Source organism: Oryctolagus cuniculus, chromosome 1, assembly GCF_964237555.1.
Source record: "Oryctolagus cuniculus chromosome 1, mOryCun1.1, whole genome shotgun sequence".
Classification (NCBI taxonomy): Eukaryota; Metazoa; Chordata; class Mammalia; order Lagomorpha; family Leporidae; genus Oryctolagus; species Oryctolagus cuniculus.
The window spans coordinates 80,863,206-80,885,940 of NC_091432.1; the positions used below are offsets into that span (position 1 = coordinate 80,863,206).

Consider the following 22,735-nt stretch of genomic DNA (forward strand, 5'->3'; position numbering starts at 1 on the left):
ACAGCTTTAGATTTGAGTAGATGACTCACTAAGGCTCATTTTGAATGGCAGGGGGGGACATAATCATTCATCAACTGTGGGGAGCAACCCGGACTGGACTGAGTTACTGGAATTAAGACTTATTCTATGCATCTGCTCTCCCACAATATGGCGCTGAGAAGGGAGAGACGGCTTCTGCACAGCTGCCTCCAGTTCAACCAATAGGCAGCAGGACCTGCTCCTGATTAGAGGAGAGCAGTGTACTCGGCGTGTGGGCAGCCGAGTTAGGATTGGCGGAGGAGGACTATAAAGGAGGAGAGAGAAGGCATGCACCGGGAACATCTAAGGGGAACACCTGTGCAGCCGGCCTGCGGTGTGCCGCTCCCCTGCGGAAGTGGAGAATGTGGCAGGGGGAACCACCCTTCTACGGAGGTGGAAGGGACGGTAGCCAACCCGGGAAGAACCAGCAGCAAACCCGGGGAGGGCCGAGCAGACGAAATAACAACGCAGGGTCCTGTGTCTTTCCTCCACGAAGACGGGGAGCGACATAATGGTGCCGTGACTCGGATAAGAAGCCTAGGCAGGACTTAGTGTCGTTCCTCCATGAAGAGGGGGAGCGACAATCAACATCATTTAATCATTGGTAATATGTAAACAAGTTGAAACCACAATCAGATCCTACCATAGTACTCTAAAATTGGAATGTGTAAAGTAATAAATGTTGAAACTACTAAGTGTTGGTGAGAAAGTGGAGGAACTGGATCTCCTATAGATAAGTGCTGGTGGTGAAAATGTACAGCCACATTGAAAAGCAGTTTGTTCCTGTAAACTTGTTTAATTCTTAAAAAATCAAGTATTAATACCAAATAATCCAGCACTTTAGCCCCTAAGTAACTACCCAAAACTACTACCCTAATAAATTAGAAACATGCATCCAAATTTCATAGCAATATCATTCAGAGTAGCCCAACATTGGGAACAATTTAAATGTCCATTCACTGGAGAATTGACATATAAAATATAGTGCATGCCTAATATGGAGTAACACTCAGCAAAAAAGAATAAAATAACACAATAATTATGCATCTCAAAAACACTGTAATAAGTGAAAGAAATTCAATGCAAAGAATTACATATTGTGTAATAAAATATAGAATATTTCTAAAATGGCAAAACTAGAAAGCACAAGAGTTGTTGCCTGGTGCTTTGAAATGGAGTAGGGACTAACTTAAATGGGCAAGGGAGGTCTTTTCAGGAGAATGTCGTGTTCCACAATAGGAAGTGGTACTGGTTATATAAAGTAAATTTAAGAAAAATGTATTAACATCATCAAACTGTGTACATGAGGTGGGTGAACCATAGGGTATGTCAATTATACAACTAAGCTGACAAAATAATTGAGAGTCCCCAAGAGCATTGGCTAAATGGGTTCCTTAATGACATGTTCTAAAATAAAACTAGAAAATTATTAATATGTATTTACTGATCATTTGAAATAAGTTGTAACACTATAATCTATAGCAAAATATTTTTGTGAGAAACAGTACATTTTCTAAAACCACAATGGCATTGTTTTCTATTTTTGAAAATCTCTTTAATGTCTTGCTTAGTAGAAAATATCTGGACTCTCATAGCTGCTTGTCCTTCAATCTTGGGTAATACTGCTTGTCACAGTGCCCCCTGGAAAACTATCCTGTAAAGGCAGAGAAGAACAAGATTTCAGGGAGCAATTAATGACAAGATTGACAGAACCACACTTTGAGAATCCTCATGGTGAGGGCCTGTTTCCTGCTCACTGTTGGTTGAAGGTTTAGGTGGGGAAATGGATGTTTCAAAGGTGGGACTTCCTGGGCTCCTGAACAACAGGGCTGCATCTTGTGTCTTGTTTGGGGGCAGGGCAGATCCAGCCTCTGACCACAAGGAAGACCCATGAAATCACTTGGCCTGGCCTCATCAAGGTAGCCGCAGGCAGGAGTGGAAATTCAACAGGCTAATTTTTAAGCCAATAGTTTTCTATGGCCTGTGAAAGATGTTTTAAATATCCAAATGTCCCCAGGAAAAAAAAATTTCCCCACCCCTTTTAGACCCTGGAAAGCAAGTGTGCTGCACACTAGGCATCCCATTGCCCTCCCCTGGTGCTGTAGATGTAGGGCCTTAAGGGACTGCATGTCCCACAATTCCCTTCTCCTCATCACAACCACAAGCTACAGTGTAAAATCCTGATCCTGGAATTCCTGCGGTGTGTTATCCAGGAAGATTCTACTGTAATTGGTTATCCTTGTGTAACCTAGAAGTATCATCTTTAATAAACATTAAGCTAAGTCAGAGGTTCTCAAAATACAGTCCAGGGACCAGCACCAGAAGCAGCATCTTAGAACTGATTTGAAATTCAAGCTCTCTGGCCCCACCCTCCTGAACAGGAGCCTCCACAGTTGAGGCCCAGCAATCTGTAGTCTAACAAGCCTTGCAGGTGATTCCAATGCACCAAGTAGTTTAAGCCATTAGCGTTGAAGTTAACCTGAGATGGAATCTACCTTTGAAAGGAAACCCAGCACAGGTGATGAGGAAAGCGCCCTCATTCACTTCCTATCTCCTCCCCTTCCTGTGTGAGTGGTTCTGGAGAGACAGTGTCAGTTCCGGCTTTGAGGGTGGGCATACAGGAGCAGACAACAGAGATTGGCTGAGGACAAGCACTGACTGGAAGGTGAGGAAAGCGCACGGTATTAGCTGGATATTCCCAACCACTAGAACTGTTTGTTTTTCTTTCCCTGTAGTTTTCTCAAAACCTTTAATAGTCTTTAGTCCAAGTTCCAGCCTCATTTCTGGGTCTTGTTTATAAAGGAATTGGGACCAAGTTTCCCTTGTGGAAAAGCCTCCGTTGCAGTCACCTCAGTGGTAATATCGTGTGTGGAGAAAGCCATCAAAGAAGCAGAATTGGGGGCAGAAGCACCATGAACACCTGGAGACTTGCTCCAGAGCACCTCGGCAGGTTCCAGGCTTTGCTTTTCACAGTGAAACATGGTCGTTGGTCATTCACAGGTCTTGGGATACCACAGAGAGGGCCCTCTACACTCGCTGTCTCATTACAAAGGGGCACACATTTTTTGCTACTTGCAAAAATCTTGTAAAACACCAAATAACAAAAATATAAAGTAGTCATTGAATGCTTAACCCCATAATAATAAATGACTTTGTTAATATTTACTGCTTTTCTGTAAATCCTTTAAATTTGTGTTCTACAGGGAGAAAATTTTAAAATGCACTCTTTTGACTGGTAGGTTTCTTTTATGTCATTTGAGAGAGGGAGAGTGAGGAAAAGAGAGAAAGGGAAGAAAAGGTATGAAATTAGTTGTACTTTTCATATACTACTTGTAAATCATGGGTGATGGGCAGATTTTTTAGATCCTTAAAATAGATTTTATAGAGATTTCACTGATCACTAATCTTTATGGTGTCTATATATCATTGAAAAACTCTGTTTTCATATGTGTGTGTGTGTGTGTTCATGTGCATGTGTGACGGGGTGGGAAGAAAGATGTTCTCACCCCTCACGAAGACTTTCATCTTTGGAGTGAGGTAAGTAGTGGAGACAGAGGTTTTTTAAAGATGAAACAGATTCATAAATCTTTTGTTTGTTTTTCCTTGCATTTGTTGTGAGCAGTGGCCTTGAAATGAGGGATTGGAGAGGCAGAGGTGAATATTGAAGGAAGGCTCCCTTAATGGTTTGGGGTACTTGCTGTCTGCCACAATGAGGACTACGAATCAGAGCACTAATTAAAGGAGCTATATTCAGAGACATGTAACAGGTGATGGCACCATTGAGCAAAGGAAATTTAAGCCCTGAATGTGTGCCCAGCTGAGTGTTTGGGAAAAACCTGGCCAGGACACATGAACTCACTTCTCCATACCTTATAGAATCTTCACCAGAATTTATTTATTTATTGGGTCCACATGAAGCTAGAGATGTCTTATCACTCTAAGTGTAGCTGAGACCCACAATGACTTTGAAAAACTCTTACTAAAAATTGTAACAAGGCCCAGGACCCCAGTAGATCAATCTATGGATTCATTTTGAAGTTTTCTGAAAGCCCAAATGAAGCTTTTTGTCCCAACCCTACCAATTGAGGACTATAAGAGGGAACTTCCAAATGGCTCAAGCCCAACTTCTGGATTATGAGTCCTTGGGCCGAGATCTCTGGCTATTTCCTGCTGAAGGTCTTCAGCCAGGCTGGTGAGATGTAGGTAGCAATTCTTGAGATCTGTTGCTGCTGTGAATTGTGACCATGGAAGTCTTAGAATCCTGAGTGTAAGAAATAGATAACACATCTATCCCAGCTGTTATCGAATGTGTTTTTGTCCTAGAAAGCTCTCCCATTAAGGATTCAAACACAAATTTTAGAGCTTTAAAAAGACTTGCTGGGTCATTCAGTTATTACTGCTACAAACCAGAGTTCTCTCTCCATTGCTTGTTTTTGTTGTTTTGTTTCTTGTTTTCTTTGTTGCCTCCTCCTAAGCACCTATATACTTCCTCTCCTTCCCCACTCTGCCTGTCTCATGGTTGCACGCTTCTCAATCCTACTTTATCATTTTGCTGCTATAATTAAATTAAATATTGTGCAAAGTGTGGACCTACTTTCTCTTCTCTCCCTTTGTGTGTGTTTATGCATGTGTAATTTATGTATTGGTATGCAGTACCTAAATATTTATGATATGATTTTGTACATTATCATATATATTGCTTCTCTAAGTGATGGGTATGGGAATCAAACCTGGGCAACTGAACTTCCAACCTGTGCTTGTAACCATGATGCCATATTAGTACTGTCTTTCTCACTTGGGCATCAATGAACAGCAGAAACTTCATGTCAACCCCTTATATGGTAAGCACACAAGAGTTATTTTCATATGTTTTAGAAGATCTCTCATCACCCTCTCCAGGATCCCGTATTCCCTATGACTTTTCAGGTGATCACCAAGGACTATCTTTCTCTAGGATTTGTTGGTACATTCAGCTAAACAAAGAAAATTTTACTTTGTAATAGATACAGTTTGAACCTCTTTTTCCATAACTACATACAGAACCACTTTGAGCCTTCTTGGTAAATTTCTCTATTACTGCACCTCCTATTGTGTGGAGGGCCTTTTCTAAGATGCTCTAGCTCTAAGTTCAGCTCACATGCCCACGGGTAAAGAATGATCTTTTCCTTTTGTTTTCTCAGAAATATGGGTTCTCTTTGCCTGCAGTGTTCCCTGAATAAGCTCATCTGCTCCATCTGCACAGACTATTTCACCGACCCTGTCACCATTAGCTGTGGACACAGATTTTGTAGTCCCTGTCTCTGCATCTTCTGGGAAGATGTCCAAACTCCTGTTTGCTGCCCTGTGTGCCAGAAAATATCACAGAAAATAGGCTGGCAAAGCATTATATTTGCTGAGAAACAAACTGCTCACACTATAATCTGTATGATACACAAGAAAGTCAAGGACCTCATCTGTGAAACTGACAAGAAATTTCTGTGTGTGCTCTGCTCTGCATCCCCAGAACATGCCACTCACAGACTCTGCCCAATGCAGCAGGCTGCTGAGTACTGCAGGGTGAGTATTGACACTGAAAACACTTTGAAGAGTGGATCTTTACCTGAAACTGACAGGCAAAACCAAGGATATGCCAGGTATTATTGTTGTTATCCTTTCGTGCAATTAAAAAACAGAATTACTATCATGACTTAGTCATTATTCTGAACATGAGAGATAGAGCAGTGAAGAAACCCTACAAATAGCTCTGGTCACCTGTAGCTTAAATTTTCTTGGGCTGAGACAGAGGAATGTGCAATGATGATAAAGATGATGTTAGAATTCTGGTATATCAGGATAAGTAGCAGTATAGATAAATTTCTAGTGGTCGTGACAGTCACTGGCTAACTTAGTCATGATCACAATGAGCTAGTGTTACTGTTTCTAAATCTGCTCAGAGTGTCATAGACAAATGACAGCATTTGAAAACAAAATATGAAGTAAGATTCCCTTCTGAAAATTTACCAGGTTACATACAATTTCAGTACTGTATTACTCAGATAGTGGGTCACATTAGATTCAGGAAATCTATTCTTGGTTTGAGAGAGATCTCAGATATGACAGTCTTTTCGAGGAAATGTCCACTTTCTCTTCTGTCTTTATTCTTGAGTTACCTTCGGTATATCCACATGTCTTTTACAAGTAACAGAAAAGTACTATAATTTCTTCTCTAGTGCTCAAATTTATATTTCTTTTTCAGGAGAAACTCCTAATGCAAATGAAGTCTATATGGAAAAAGAGACAGAAAAATCAGAGGAATCTAAACAAAGAGGCCAATATAATCAGAACATGGCAGGTAAGTTTTATAAGCCCTTGTCTCTCAGAAGCAGCTTGGGAAAGGGCACTACACTAATACACAGGGAAAGAATTTGAGTTAGGTGATAACATCTCCTAATGGGCGCACTAGAAAAAGCAGTACATGTTTCTCTATAGGGTAAACTAACCTTGAAATTTTATGCTGAACCCACTGTGCAACAAAATATTTTCCTGATTTGGGGATAAAGCAATATCTATGATATTATGATATATGATAATATAATATATATATGGTAATAATAATATGATGGCAAGGATGAAATAAAAATGTGGTTCTATAAGTGGAGGACTTTATCCTGGCCAAGGAGGAATCACTGTGGGTTCCCTTATGAGTAAAGAGCTCTAGGTGCTCTGAGAACCTATGTTTCAGGGCTTTCTGAAAACACATGTTTCAGGGGCAGGAAATGCAACGTATAAGTCAAACAGATGAGTGGAAAATAATGCAAAATGTATGGATAAGGAAGTGAGGTTTTGGGAAGGAAGGCTTTTGGTGAGTTGCAATGCATAGTTCAAACCTGTAAAAAGTAAGGGTTGGTCTCGCACCTGGCCACAGCAAGTAAGATCGCATTTAATCAGTAAGGCTGACCTTGATGGAAATAAAAGTTTTAGCAAGAGAAGGAGGTCATTTGGAAAGGAGGTTTTGTTCTATTATTTTTCCCTAAGTAGGTCTCAAAATTTACACGTTTAAAGGCTATATAGAAAGAATAGAAGAGACATTTTAAAAAAGCAATTAAGTGAAAAAGAGACTCAGAGAAAGAGACCAAAAAAATAGAAACAAACCCTATAAAGAAGGAGAGGGGGAGGTAAAGGAAAAGAGAGGGTGGGGGTGGGGACAGAGAGAAACATGAATGAAAAATTCAAGACAGAGAGAGACAGAGGTAGAAAGCAAGAATAAATATTGCAAGATAGTAGTCTAGAGAAAGAGCAGGTGAGAGTAGCCTTGGGAAGTAGGAGGCACAAAGAACCGACCACTGGTTGGAACATAGGGTTTGGAAATGAAAGTAATTTAGAAAGATCATGTCTGATGCCATCAGTTGTACTAAAGTAGTAAATTGTTCTTTTACTGAGAGTGTCCAGTCAGTTTCTGAGAAGCTTTGAGCAGAACAGATTTTTAGATTTAGAAACAGATAATACAATATCATATGAAACCACACGCAAATCAATCTTAAGGTTTATTTACATGAAAACATGGAAATATCAAGGAAAAGATGTGGAAATAATGATACAGGAAAATTAATGAGTAGGAAGGAAAGATGGGAGGGAGGGAAGGAAGAAGGAAACAAAATCTGGGATACCTAAAAGCATAAAGGAATAAAACTGTATTACAGCAGAAGGCAAAGCAGAAGAGGAGATAAGGACAGAATGAAACCAAATCGATCCGTGATCTAATGAGCCAAATGTCATTGCAGGCATTCATAAACCTACGGATGGTGATGATCAAGGCTGAGTGTCCTACACTGTATCAGTACCTCCATGAAGAAAAGCACAGACATTTGGAGAGCCTGGCAATTGAAGGCAGGATGATTTTTTCAGCAACTGTAGAGAAGCAAATGAATACACACACACACACTACAAACATCTTTTTAAGGATTTTTTTTTTATTTATTGAAGAGAAAGAGTTACAAAAAGAGAGAGTGATAGACAGAGAAAGATCTTCCACCTGCTGGTTCACTCACCAAATGGCCACAATGGCTGGAGCAGTGCTCATCAGTAGCCATCAGCCAGGAGCTTCTTCTGAGTCTCCCATGTGGGTGCAAATGTCCAAGCACATGGAGCATTCACTGCTGCTTTTCCATGCACATTAGCAATGACTTGGATCAGAAGTGGGGTAGCAATGACACGAACCAGCATCTGTATGGGATGCTGGAGCAGTAGGTGGAGGCTTAGCCTAGTATGCCACAGTGCAGGCCCCTTGCTAATATCTTGATCAATTGGAGCTAGTACCATTCCTGAAGCAAGGGAAGATGCCGTTACCCTCTGTTTGGGCATTTCTTTAAATCTTGCCAGTCCAGAGATACTTAAGGAAACACCATTTAATGCTATCCTATGAAAGCACTCAATTGTTGAGAATCAAAACTCTGGTCCTGTATTCTGTAAAATTGGACAATTTGCACTTATGATGATTTGATTAGCAGGTAAAAAAACAAAAGCTTTGAATTTTTATACTAGAGCTACTCTGCACGACTTAATCAAAATCTTAAAGCTACTAGTATAAAAACAGAATATTACTTTTACCAGGATTCATCAATACATTGATTCCAGGAGTTTATTTGGAGATGGGAACCATCAGTTAGTGTGATAAATGTGCTTTAGCCATATTTTCTTTTCAGTTATCAAAGAGGGTAGATTCGGGCCTGACTCTTCCCTGCTACTACTGTTGATAAAGTATCAGAAGAGTAAGGGAAGCTGACTCCATAGAGCAAATGATATTTAAGGAGGTCAGCATATCAGGAAAAAAAGCCACCAACTGAGTCACAGACACCACTAGATGCAGCCATTATTGACCATGAAGAGCCAAAGAAGACAGGAATACGTGTTAGAATTTCCAGACAATGTGGTCGGTGCTGTGGCATAGCAAGTAAAAGCTGCAGCCTGCAGTGCCGGCATCCCATATGGGCATTGGTTCAAGTCCCAGCTGCTCCACTTCTGATCCAGCTCTCTGCTATGGCCTAGGAATTCAGTGAAAAATGGCCAAAGTCCTTGGGCCCCTGCAACTGCGTGGGAGACCCAGAAGAATCTCCTGGCTCCTGGCTTCTGATCAGTGCAGCTCCAGCCATTGCGACCAATTGGGGAGTGAACCAGCACATGGAAGACCTCTCTCTCTCTTTCTCTTTCTCAATTTCTCTCTCTATGTAACTATGAATTTCAAATTAATAAATAAATCCTTAAAAAAAGAAATAACAAAGAGAAAAAGCCCACATATAGCAGGTAGACCCTTAGATATGAATAATAGCTTAAAATAAGGTAAGTGTTTGTGCAGTAGCTAATCACCATTTGGGAAACCTGCATACTCTATTGCAATGTCTGGTCCATTTCATGGTTGCTTCACTTTACATCCAGCTTCCAGATATTTGGCACACTAGGAGGCAACACATGGTGGCTCAAGTACTTGTGCCTCTGCTCCCACACTGGGGACCTGGATGGAATTTCAGGCATTTTAGAAGTGAGGCAATGGATGCAAGATCTCTGTATCTCTACTATCTCTACTATCTCTACTTCTCTCTCTCTCTCTCTCTCCCAGAATTAAATTAATTTTAAAAATAATAGCCAAAATAACAAAAGATATATATTGGGGCTGGCACTTTGGCATAGTGCTGGCTGGCTGTGGCTCCACCTGCAATACCAGCCTTCCATATGGGTGCTGGTTCTAGTGCTGGCTGCTCCTATTCCAATCTGCTATGGCCTGGAATACCAGTGGAAAATGGTCCTAGTTCTTGGGACCCTGCACCCAAATGGGAGACCCAGAAGACGCTCCCAGCTTTCGATCAGTGCAGCTCCAGCCATTGCGGCCATTTGGGGAGTGAATCAGCAGATGGAAGACCTTTCTCTCTGTCTCCTCCTCTCCCTCTCTGTCTGCAACTCTACTTCTCAAATAATTAAAAATATTTAAAAAAAGAAAATGTATGCATGTGTGTAGAGTAGATGCATTCCAAAAGGAACCACAGTATGAAAAACATACAATGAGAAACTCTTTCAGAGGAAGTATAATGTCCAGCTAAAAGAAATCCGAGAAAAAAATGAGACGGAGAATGTGAAATATGGACTGCTATGTATAGAAGTGAAAATCATAAACTGTAAAGTGAAAAAGCAAAGGCGTCAGAATGAAAGACACCAGAGAGTACAAAATACATGAATGACAGAACAAAATCTATGACTTAATTTTATTGCTACAAAATAGTGTGATGAAATGCAAGAATATCAAAAAATAAGAAAGGATCACCAAAATCCACAGAAACAGAATGCATCTGATGGGAACAATAATTTAAAAAACTTCATTGCTATGCCAAAAGTGATAACCACACATCAAAGCTAAGAAAATTTTTAAATTCCTAATTAATTTATTTAAAAGCAAAGTTGCAGAGAGAGGAGGGAGAGATAGGATCTTCCATCTGGTGTTTCACTCCTCAAATGGATGCAAGAGATGGGGCTAGGCAAGACTTTTGAAGCTAGAAGCCTGGATCTCCATCCACTTATCAGGGCCAGGTACTTGTGCCATGTTCTGGTGCCTTCCTAGCCTCATTAGCAGGACGCTAGATCAGAATTTGGGCAGCTGGGACTTGAACTGCAGGGCATAGGGCATGCTGACATCCAAGGTGGCAGCTTAACCCAATGGGCCACAGTGCCAGCCCTGATACAATATTGTGTTAACTGCAGTCTTTATTTTGGCTCTTCTGTGTAGTCAACTTTACTTAATAACACTGAGGATTTAAGGGGAAATGGTGACAATCACAGAATTGCAAATAGCTTTAAAGAGAGGGCCAAGGTTGTGGCATAGCAGGTTAACTTGCTTCTACAATCAGGCATCCAATAAAGGTGCCAGTTTGAGCCCCAGAAGTTCCACTTCCGATCAAGCTCCCTGATAATGTGCCTGGGAAAGCATGGGAAAATTGCCCACACATTCCCTGGGCCTCTGCAAGCATGTCTGCATGCCTGACACTTGGATGACACTCCTAGCTCCTGGTTTCAGTCTGCCTCCCAACTTAACCCCGCCCCCCCACCACACCCCCCACACTGAGTGTGAAGCCATTTGGAGAATGAACCAGGGATTTGAAGACCTCTCTATAACTCTTTCAATTAAGTAAAAAAATCTTTAAAAATAAATAATATATGGGACATGCACCTGGCATTGTGACACATCCGGTTAACTGGCTGTTTAAAACAGGCATCCCATATAACAGTGCAGGCTTGAGTCCTGGCTGCTCTGGTTCCAATTCAGCTCCCTGTCGATGTGCCTGGGAAAACAGGGAATACAGCCCAAGTAAAAAGGAACCAGCCACCCATGTGGAAGACAGACTGGAATTCCTGGTTCCTCATTTCAGCATGGCCCACACATGGCTGTTGCAACCATTTAGAGTGAAACAGGGAATAGAATTCTCTCTCTCTCCCTCTTTCTCTCTCTCTCCCCCATCAGCTATATGAATAAGCATTAAAAACATAAAATATAAATTATATGGGACAATGTGTGTCGATCATATGCAAATTCTAAACCATGTTCGATAAGAGACTTGAGCATTCATGAATTTTGGTATGCAGTGGGAGTCTAGAATGAAGCACCCACAGATATAAGAATGGATGGTATTATAATAAATAATGCTGAGTGAGTCACAAAAGAGTTAATGTTCTAAAAATGTTACAATATAATTAACTTATATGAAATAGAAGTAGGAAGCATAGGTACCCAAGATTTTAGAGTTCATTATACAGAAATGGATTTTCAAAATATCTTCCAAATGCATAAAACCATTATTAAACACCCAAGCTACAACCACAAATTTCTGTAGAGAAATCATTTTTCACATTCCACAAGATTCCCCAAGGTCTTCCCCTCCAGTGTTTCAACATGTTCATCCATATGGCATAACAAAAATAACAGAAAACACCATTAATTTATAAGATGCAAAATTCTAATAGAGATGAAAATTCTGAGGCTGGCGCCGCGGCTCACTAGGCTGATCCTCCGCCTGTGGCACCAGTACAACAGGTTCTAGTGGCGGTTGGGGAGCCGGTTCAACAAAAAGGAAAATTCAGTATTTATTATAAAGCACATTACCCTGGGCCTAGGAGTGATCTAAGACTGCTGTTGGTTCATTTCTAAGATGAAAATCCCTCTATTTTCAAGTTTTAAGGTAAAAAGGATTAATTCATTTCTTTGGATCCAGTACTCACCTGGTGATTGGAACTGGTCCTCTGCAACGTCTAGGAATGGATACTGGGGTCAGGTAGGTGGTTCTGAGTTCCATGGGCTCTGAAGGATCAGAAGGTCTCCACAGCCCAGTCAACACCAAGCCTCAGAACAAAATAAACCTTGACTGGGCAGGCCTTTGTACAAGATGAGCAAGCCCCACCCTGATGGGGTTTCTGTAGCAGAGAGGATTGGGGGGAGGGGCACTATTTCCCATCATTCTTTGGGTGAACACCTTCTCAGGTGATTTAGTTAAAAGCAATTGGATCAATCTCAAATTACACAAAAGTTCTCTTGATTGAAATGAATAATTATTTGGGAGGTGACAAAACCAACAAAACCAACAACCCACTTAAGAGATGGGCCAAGGACCTCAATAGACATTTTTCAAAAGAGGAAATCCAAATGGCCAACAGGCACATGAAAAAATGTTCAAGGTCACTAGCAATCAGGGAAATGCAAATCAAAACCACAATGAGGTTTCACCTCACCCCGGTTAGAATGGCTCACATACAGAAATCTACCAACAACAGATGCTGGCGAGGATGTGGGGAAAAAGGGACATTAACCCACTGTTGGTGGGAATGCAAACTGGTCAAGCCACTATGGAAATCAGTCTGGAGATTCCTCAGAAACCTGAAGATAACCCTACCGTTGGACCCAGCCATCCCACTCCTTGGAATTTACCCAAAGGAGTTTAAATTGATAAACAAAAAAGCGGTCTGCACCCTAATGTTTATTGCAGCACAATTCACAATAGCCAAGACCTGGAACCAACCTAAATGCCCATCAACGGTAGACTGGATAAAGAAATTATGGGATATGTATTCTTTAGAGTACTATACCGCAGTAAGAAACAACGAAATCCAGTCATTTGCAACAAAATGGAGGAATCTGGAACACATCATGCTGAGTGAAGTAAGCCAGTCCCAAAGGGACAAATACCATATGTTCTCCCTGATCGGTGACAACTGACTGAACACCAAAAAGGAAACCTCCTGAAGTGAAATGGACACTATGAGAAATGGTGACTTGATCAGCATAGCCCTGACTGCTAATGGACAACTTAATACATTATCCCTCATAGTATTTTTTTTTGTCTGTTCTACTTAATATGACTGGTTTAATTCTGTAATTATCACACAGTTATTCTTAAGTGTTGAAAATTAACTGAAATGTGATCCCTGTTAAACATAAGAGTGGGAATAAGAGAGGGAAGAGATGTATAATTTGGGGCATGCTCGGGCTGACTTGCCCCAATTGGTAGAGTTGGAAACATACCAGGGGATTCCAATTCAATCCCATCAAGGTGGCATGTGCCAATGCCATCTCACTACTGCAAGTGATCAATTTCAGTTCACAATTGATCATAATGAAAGGACTAAGAGTCAAAGGGAGCACATAAACAAGTCTAGTATCTGCTAACACCAACCGATAGAATAAATAAAGGGGAGAGTGATCCAACATGGGAAGTGAGATACTCAGCAGACTCATAGAATGGCAGATGTCCTAAATAGCACTCTGGCCTCAGAATCAGCCCTAAAGGCACTCGGATCTGGCTGAAAAGCCCATGAGAGTATTTCAGGCATGGAAAGCCAAGACACTCTGGCAAAAAGATCTCTGTGAGTGAGATCCCAGTGGAAAGAACAGGTCTTCAAAGAGGGAGGTGCCTTTCTCTGAAGGGAGGAGAGAACCTCCACTTTGACTATGACCGTGTCTAAACAAGATAAGAGTCGGAGAACTCAAGGGGCTTCCATAGCCTTGGAAACTCATAACTGGTGCATAGGGAGATTACTGATGCCATAAACAGGAGTGTCAATTGGTAAAGTCAACAACAGGAGTCACTGTGCACTTACTCCTCATGTAGGATCTCTGTCCTTAACGTGCTGTACACTGAGGCTTAATGCTATAACGAGTACTCAAACAGTATATTACACTTTGTGTTTCTATGGGGGTGCAAACGACTGAAATCTTTACTTAATGTACACTAAACTGATCTTCTGTAAAAAAAAAAAAAAAAAAAAAAAGAAAGAAATTATCAATTCCCAACTTGACTCTCACTGGGATTAAACATGACAATAGGTCTGATCTGATTTCATCATCATTTAAAAAAAAAATCATCTATTAGTTTTCACTTTATGTTTCTGTGTGGGAGCAAACTGTTGAAATACTTACTTAAGGTATACTAAGCTGATCTTCTGTATATTAAGATAATCGAAAATGAATCTTGATGTGAATGGAAGGGGAGAGGGAGTGGGAAAGGGGAGGGTTGTGGGTGGGAGGGACGGTATGGGGGGGGAAGCCATTGTAACACATGAGTCGTACTTTGGAAATTTATATTCATTAAATAAAAGATTAAAAAAAAAAAAGAAAAACTTCAAAAAAAATAAAGAAAAAAAAAAAGAAATGAATAATTATTTGGGAGGTGATATTTGTAAATTTTTGAAATCCAGATAGATATTCTCTGAATACACCCATCGAGATAGTTTGTATAACTATGGAAGGCCTTTCTTTCTGTCTCTCGCTTTCTCTTCTTCTCAAATAAGTTGTTAAAAAAATTTTTTTTTAAAAAGGAATGTACTTGGAATGACAGAGATTATCGCAACTTAAACTGAAGGTTGATCACATATGGAAGTGCCTGTTCAATCCTTGCTGCTCCACTTCAGATTCCTGCTAATGCAACTGGGAAAGCTGTTGAAGATGGTCCAAACATTTGGACACCTGCATCCAAATGGGATTCCCTGATGAAGCTTCTGGGTCAGCCTGACCCAGCCCAAACTGTGTGGCAGTTTGGAGAGTGAAACAGCTAGTGGAAGATCTCTTTCTCTCCCTCTCTCCTTCACTCTGCCATCTTCTGCTGCTTTCCCAGGCCATAGCAGAGAGCTGGATGGGAAGGGGAACAGTCAGGACTGAAACCGGTGTCCATATGGACTGCCAGCAATGCAGGCAGCAGCTTTACCTGCTATACCATAGCACCGGCCCCAGGAATGTAATTTTCAAACAGTCTTACCTTATTTGCAAAAGGATTATGAATGTAGTAGTCAGTAAAAAGTTCAAAGAAAAGTGAAATTCAAAAGTGAAAAATTTTGTTCACTGTGACATTACTCTCTTTAAACACCATTGTGGATTCTAGCTTAGATTTTCCCATGAAAGATGGATGTCATTGTTCAACCAATGACTACAAGTTAGCCCAAAACACTGAAAATTCTTAAGAGTCAACAGTTCCTTTTTCTCTGAAGTAAATTTGAAACTAAACACAGTTATGTTTTACATCCAATAACACATGGATCATACAGTAGTAAAATGAAATAATAAAACTTTATCATTTTAATTTCATCATTTCAAAAGAAACTATGAACATTGTGGAAAAAGACTACCAATCATCTATCTATTATCTACCTATTTGTCTACACTAAAGAAGGATGATGCTCACAGAATTGATTAGCATTTGAAAACAAGGCCTTGAAATTGTTAACACTTGTGCATTCCCTTGAGCAAGATAGTGCTTTAGGAATACAAGGGACAGAGCTGTGGTATTGTGGGCTGGGCCTCCCCCTCAGAGATGCCATCCCATATAGACACAGGTTCTAGTCCTGGCTGCTCTTCCTGCTGGGATCCACATCATCTGGATTCTCTTGAATTAGAAGGGAGGACTTGAGATCGGTCAAGGTCTTGGGAGCTGCACTCAAGGACTCGGAAATCTTCCTTCTGTCCAAAGTCTTCTGGCGGTGCCAAAGTGTCCTGTGTGTCCCCTAAGAAGTGGGCTCAGGAGGGAGGGGGATGAGTGGCAGAGCAGAGGCACCATCTGTCCCACTGTCCCCAAACATGCCCAGGCTCAACAGGGAGCCCAGAACCAGACCTGCGGAAGGCTGATGGCGAGGATTCCCAAGACCTTTGTGGCTGAGATCCTGGTGCTCTCTTACTGGCTCGCATGGCGCCTAAACCCTGATGGGTCCACCTGCCCCAGTTCTGAGGGGGCCCCTGCAGCTGTGAAAGAGCCAGGAGGCTTCCTTTACACTGTGCTGCCTGGCAGAAGCCCACAGTGGGAGGAGCCTGCGAGGCCAGGAACTCCCAGAGAGGGACTGCCCAGGAGCAGGTGGGCAAGCTGCAGTGGGGCGGTCATAGAACCAGTCTACCAAGTAGTGTGTGTCCCATGCTGCAAGTGGATGGACTCAGAGGGTTAGGCTCAGGGACTCTCTTGCACTGAGCAGCTGTTGCACTCCGTTGGAGGGGCAACAGTGCTGAAAATCCAGGGAGTTTCAACAGGACACAGGGCGAGCTCCAGGCCAGAAGGCATTTTGTGAGGCTCTGAGGAGCTGGAGAAGGTGGCTCTGGGTTCTCACAGGTCTAGTGGTGTGCCTGGAACTCCAGTCTTTGAAGAATTAGAAAACCTTGACCAATTGAACCCAGCTGGTGAAGGCCATGGCAAAATTCAGAAACATCTCTGCGGTTGGGCTGGGGGATCATAAGCCGCCTTTGTTCCTAGCAAGGAAATGAGAAGACTGTCAGATTGTTTTGGTTCACATGCCTTCCTGGGCTGAGTTCCTAGGATGACCCATGTCCTTGGGCCATTGCCCCCACACAAGGAGTCCCAGAAAAAGATCCTGGCTTCTGGCTTCTGATTGGGTAAGCTCTGGCCCTTGGGACTTTTTGGAGAGTGAACCAGAGAAACAAAGACCTCTATCTCTCTCTCTGTCTCTACCTCTTTCTAAAAGCATTTCTTTCAAATAAATAAATAAAAAAAACCTTCCAACTAAGTATTAAAAAAGTATGTAACAAATTTATTTGGAGAATTTTAAGATTATGGTAAAAGATGAGATGATTCCAAGGTTTATTTTCATTAGCTCATTGGCTTAGAAGCAACACAGTATCAGTATTTATTTCTGAATCTCTCTTACTCCTCCTCCTTTCTCTCTCTCTCTCTCTGTCTCTCTCTCTGTCTCTGTCTCTCTTCTCTGCTTTTCTCTGCTTCTCATTTCCTCCAGGACTCCTTGCCTTTAATGCCTACAAAAACAGTGGGGCTCCATTCTACAGTCTATATTCCCTGCCTTCCAACTCACAGAGGTACTTTTCTGAAGAAATCAAATAAAAGATTAGGTTTAATCTAAGATTGTTTGATTTAATCCGTGTTAAGTTGACTGCTTAAATACTAAAAAAATAAGCAGGTGAGTTTCTTTTTGAACTTTAACCCAAGCCTTTTAATCAAGTAATAAAATACAGAAATCATTTCCAGTTTGAGAAAATGTGATTTCCTCAGAGTCATTTCATGTCATCAGAGAGATGGTCACATTCTGGAAATGTGAACAGTCAATTACTAGCAATGGGCAGCAAATGCCCTTTTGCCTTTTTTTTTAAGATTTATTTATCTGAAGGCCAGAGTTAGAGAGAGAATGAAAGGCAGCGAGAGAAAGAAAGAGTGTGAGGGAGGAGAGAGAGAGAGAAAGAGAGAGAGAGAGAGAGAGAGAGGTCTTCCATCCACTGCTTCACTCCCCAGTTGGTTGCAACACCTGGAGCTACGCCAATCGAAGCCAGGAGCCAGGAGCTTCTTCCGGGTCTCCCACATGGGTGCAGGGGCCCAAGGACTTGGACATTCTTCTACTGCTTTCCTTGACCACAATAGAGAGCTGGATCAGAAGTGGAGCAGCCAGGACTAGATCCAGTACAATTATGGGATGTCAACACTGCAGGCGGCGGCTTTACAAGCTATGCCACAGTGCTGGCTTCTGCCCAATTGTTCTTTAAATCAAGCCCCCAAAATGATAATGAACATTGTGGTTCCTTCCTATTCTAGAATATCCACGGATGCAGGTAATGGAGGCATGAATGATTCATCCTCATTTTCCCAAAGCGACACATGCCCTATCTTGGAAGCACTTTTCTGCTGGTTGGCTGTTTTGAACATTTTTTACAAGTATTCTAGAAATCAAAGTTTTTAAAGGGATAGAAAGCAGACTCTTAAATAAAGGTTTCCAAGTTATTTCACCATATTTAGCATTATTTTGATTTGTGTAAAAGCTACTATTCATTTCTCAGTGACCACAGGAAATTGGTTCCACAAGACCTGGGCAGATACCAAAATTCACTGTTGCTCAATCCCTTATATAGATAGTATGGTGGGATGTTGCTATGGCATAGCAGGTAAAGCTGCCACCTGCAGTACCGGCAAGTGCATATAGGTGTCGTTTTAGTCCCAGCTACTCCACTCTTGATCCAGCTCCCTGCTATGTCCTGAGAAAGTAGTAGAAGATGAGTGAAGTCCTTAGGCTCCTATACCCACTTGGAAGACTTGGAGGAAGATCCTGACTCTTGGCTTCAGAAGGACCCAGGACAGGCCATTGTGGCCACTTGGGAGTGAACCAGCAGATGGAAGAACCCTCTCTCTCTCTCTGACTTGTGACTTGTGTAAAAATTGAAAACAGAAATCTTTGACAACTTAAAATCTAGTAACGCATAAAGACGTGGAATAAAAAGTCAAATAATTAATCACACAAATCAATAGATAAGAATGTGCTAATGCTAGATACTTTCAATTCTGATATCATTTAAAATATGTAGGAAAGCAACATGAAAGCTTTGAGAAAACATCTGTAAACTGATCGTTAATGTATTTTTGTAAAAGAAAGTGAACACGAAAGCCTATCCTCTAAATTCTATACAGTGTGTGCTATCAGTGGTCTCACCTCTGGAAGTGCAGATTGACCTGTCATTTCAGCTCTCCAGTGCACAGCTGCTTTCAGATCAGGATCCCCTGTTCTGGTCTAAACTCCTCTGGGTGTGTCCCCTTTGATAGGATTTCAACTCCCTCTGGGTTTGTGGAACACGCTGCCAGCGCCTGCTGACCTCCACCATGCGCTCCCTCAGGTGCAGGCTTTGCAGCTCCGGACTGCACCACAAATCTTGGTGGAATTTGTGGTATGCGTTCATAGGGGGCTTCTTGGGCTCTCCAAGGAAGACCAGCTTCCTGAACAAGCCATACCTCTCTGGAGGAGACCTCACATGTTTCCCATTTCCCTGAGACTTCCTGGGGGCCTGGGCTTGGCCCTTCTTGAAGAAATCCGATTTCTTGGAGTCCTGGACCAGATCAGGGTGATCTTCCCTGAACCGAGCCAGTTTTTCCTCATATTCCTGCTTCTCCCTCTGGAAACCCTGGAAGTATTTCTGCTTCATGTGCTCTGGGAGCTGCTTGTATTTCCCAGATAGGAATTTGGTCAGCTCAGATGCAGTCTCTGGCTGGGGGTGGGGAGCTGGAGTCCAAAGCAACCCTATGTTGGGTGCTAGTGCTTCAAGTTGCATCTTAACCTACTGTGCCACAATGCACATGCTCCCAGGAATGTCTTTAAAGAGGCTGCCCCCTTGGGTCGGCACAGTGGCTCCCTTGGCTAATCTTCTGCATTCGGTGCAAGAATCCCATTTGGGCGCTGGGTTCTAGTCCCAGTTGCTCCCTTCCAGTCCCGATCTCTGCTTTGGCTTGGGAAGGCAGTGGAGGATGGCCCAAGTGCTTGGGGCCTGCAGCCACATGGGAGACCAGGAGGAAGAACCTGGCTCCTGGCTTCGGATTGGCGCAGCCCCAGCTGTAGTGGCCATCTGGGGAGTGAACCAATGGAAGGAAGACCTTTCTCTCTGTCCCTCTCTCACAGTCTAATACTCTGTCAAATAAGAAAAAATTATAAAGAGGCTGCCCTAAAGATTTCTTTAAATCTAAAATTGTCCATACTTGAATACTGTTCATTTATTGTTGACCACACAGTACTAATTCACTTCAAATTTTGCTTAACACGATAAAATTTGCTGACAATACACAGTATTATCTCACTTTATTTTGTTTATTTTGATGAGACTTAGGGATTCAATTTGAGGTTTTAATTTGTATTAATTTAATGATTAGTTAAGATGAGAACATTTCTATATTTGATTGCATATACACACAGCTCTCTCTCTCTATGCATGTATATTCTGTCTTTGTGAATGTCTGCTCTAAAATCTTACCTAATTTTATAGCAGGCTGACATTCTGTAGTTACTAAATGACTAACATTTAGTAGGCATGTAAGTATGATATCGTTTCATATATATTTGGTAATGTCTTCACGTCTTGAATTGCATTTCTGTCCTGTGAAAGAGTATCTTTCAAAATGCAGAAGTCACTAGTTTTCATAGAGGCAATGATTTTTACCTTCTTGGTTACTGTTTTATGTCCTGTTTAGGGAAACTTCCTCTATGAGCATATTCTCCTGTTGTTTTCCTGTTCACCTATGGAACTTAAGTCCATCAGGGGGCAGACATTCAGTACAGTAGCTAAGGTGACATTTTGGACAATCAGGTCTCAAATGGGAGTGCCTGAGTTTGAGTCCCAACACTGTGCTCAATTCCACCTTCTTGCTAATGTGCCCACAGGGAGGGAAGTAGTGAATGGTATCTGCTCACCCATATGCACTATTTGGATTGAGTTTCCACCTTCTGGTTTATCCTGGCTCTGATACAGCTCTTTGTGGGCATTTGTGGAATGTATTAAGAGGTGGGAGATCACTTTGTGTCTCTCCTTCAAAGAAGTGAAAAATGATCAATTTATCAATACAAGTTAGAACAAAAGTGAAACTAGAAAGGTGAGGTAGGGGTCTGTACTAAAATTGTTGACTTGCACATCAACTTGGTACCCACACTGGCCTGTTGAGCTTGTGCTTTTCAAAGTAGAAGAGAGAACAAGTGGGGAGGCTCTCTGCAGTACCCACATCCCATAAAGGCAGACTTGATTTCCAGCTGCTTCACTTCCAATCCAGCTCCCTGTTACGGTGCTAGGGATAGCAGTGAAGGATGGCCCAAGTGGTCAGGCCCCTAAGAACATGTGGGAGACCTGTCGTCTATAGATAAAAATACATCTTTCAAACAAGAGAGACAGAGAGAACACTGGTAATGAATAGATAGATGTGTCATGAGGATTGCAAGGAAAAGCACCCCACCCGATTTTAAATTTGAATACAGCCAAGTTTAGATGACTACACTGAGTCAAGATGGGTAGGTAGTGCTGTATTCTGATTCTGGGTTGTTCCCATCAAAACTCATGTTGTGTCCTAATCCCACCAAGCAGCATTGTTGTAAAATGGAACCTTGAAGAGGTGATAAAGGACAGGGCATTTGGTGCAGAGGTAGGGATGTCACCTGGGACTCCTGCATACCATACAACCTCCTGGTTCAGACCCAGCTTCCCCACTTCCAATCCAGCTTCCTGCTAATGCAGCACTCTGGCAGGCATCCAATGATGGTTGAAGTGCTTTGATCCCTGTCAGCCACATGAGACCAGCACACAGCTCCTGGGTCCTCCAGTTGGCCTGCCCCAGCCATGGCTCTTTGGGAATACGTATTTGGGGTGTGAATCTGTGGATGAATGCTCTCTCTCCAAATGTCTCTCTACCATTTCCACGGAATGAAAACACTTTTAAAAAGTGGGAATTCAAGGCCGGCGCCACAGCTCAACAGGGTAATCCTCCGCCTAGTGGCGCCGGCACACCGGGTTCTAGTCCCAGTCAGGGCACTGGATTCTGTCCCACTTGCCCCTCTTCCAGGCCAGCTCTCTGCTATGGCCTGGGAGTGCAGTGGAGGATGGCCTAAGTGCTTGGGCCCTGCACCTGCATGGGAGACCAGGAGGAAGTACCTGGCTCCTGGCTTCAGATCGGTGCAGCACGCCAGCTGTAATGGCAATTTGGGGGGTGAACCAATGGAAGGACGGCCTTTCCCCCTCTCTCTCTCTCTCTCTCTTCAGTAACTCTGCCTGTCAAAACAAAAATGCTCAATTCTTGAACTCTTTACCTAGTTTAGGGTTGCCCTCATGATCATTAAGTAAACTGAAAACAGATGTTTGTAAAAATTAAGAGTCAGAACAGTAGATGGAGGAGAAAGAAGAGTTGGAGAGGGGGCAGGAGGGATGGTAGAGTGTGGAATATCAGTTTATTTTTTTTTAAGATTTCATTTATTGCTTATTTGAGAGGTAGAGTTACAGACAGAGAGAGGGAGAGACTGAGAGAATGGTCTTCCATCTGCTGGTTCACTCCCCAAATAGCCGCAATGACCACTGCTCGGCTGATCTGAAGCCAGGAGCCAGGAGCTTCTTCTAGTTCTCCCATGTGGAGACAGGGGCCTAAGCACTGGGCCACTTTCCACTGCTTTTCCCAGAGATAGTAGAGAGCTGGATTGGAAGTGGAGCAGCCGGGACTCGAAACGTTGTCCATATGGGCTGCTGGCCCCCTCATCATAGGTTTTCATTTTTTATTTTTTTAAAGATTAATTAATTTAATTGAAAGTCAGAGGTACAGAGAGAGGAAAGACAGAGAGAGGCGCAGAGAGAGAGAGAGAGAGAGAGAAAGGTCTTCATCCAATGGTTCACTCCCCAATTGACTGCAATGGTCGGAGCTGTACCTATCCAAAGCCAGGAGGCCCAAGGACTTAGGCCATCTTCCACTGCTTTCCCAAG

The 22,735-nt window shown here is 42.3% G+C and overlaps 1 protein-coding gene across 1 annotated transcript; it reads left to right on the plus strand.

The window, feature by feature from the left end:
• The first annotated feature begins 5,202 nt into the window (after positions 1–5,202).
• LOC138846058 (tripartite motif-containing protein 77-like) lies at positions 5,203–8,750 on the plus strand. Its single transcript, XM_070060586.1, has 4 exons — positions 5,203–5,574; positions 6,254–6,349; positions 7,779–7,907; positions 8,700–8,750. The coding sequence occupies exons 1-4, from the start codon at positions 5,203–5,205 to the stop codon at positions 8,748–8,750; spliced, it is 648 nt and encodes a 215-aa protein (XP_069916687.1).
• Positions 8,751–22,735: the final 13,985 nt, after the last annotated feature.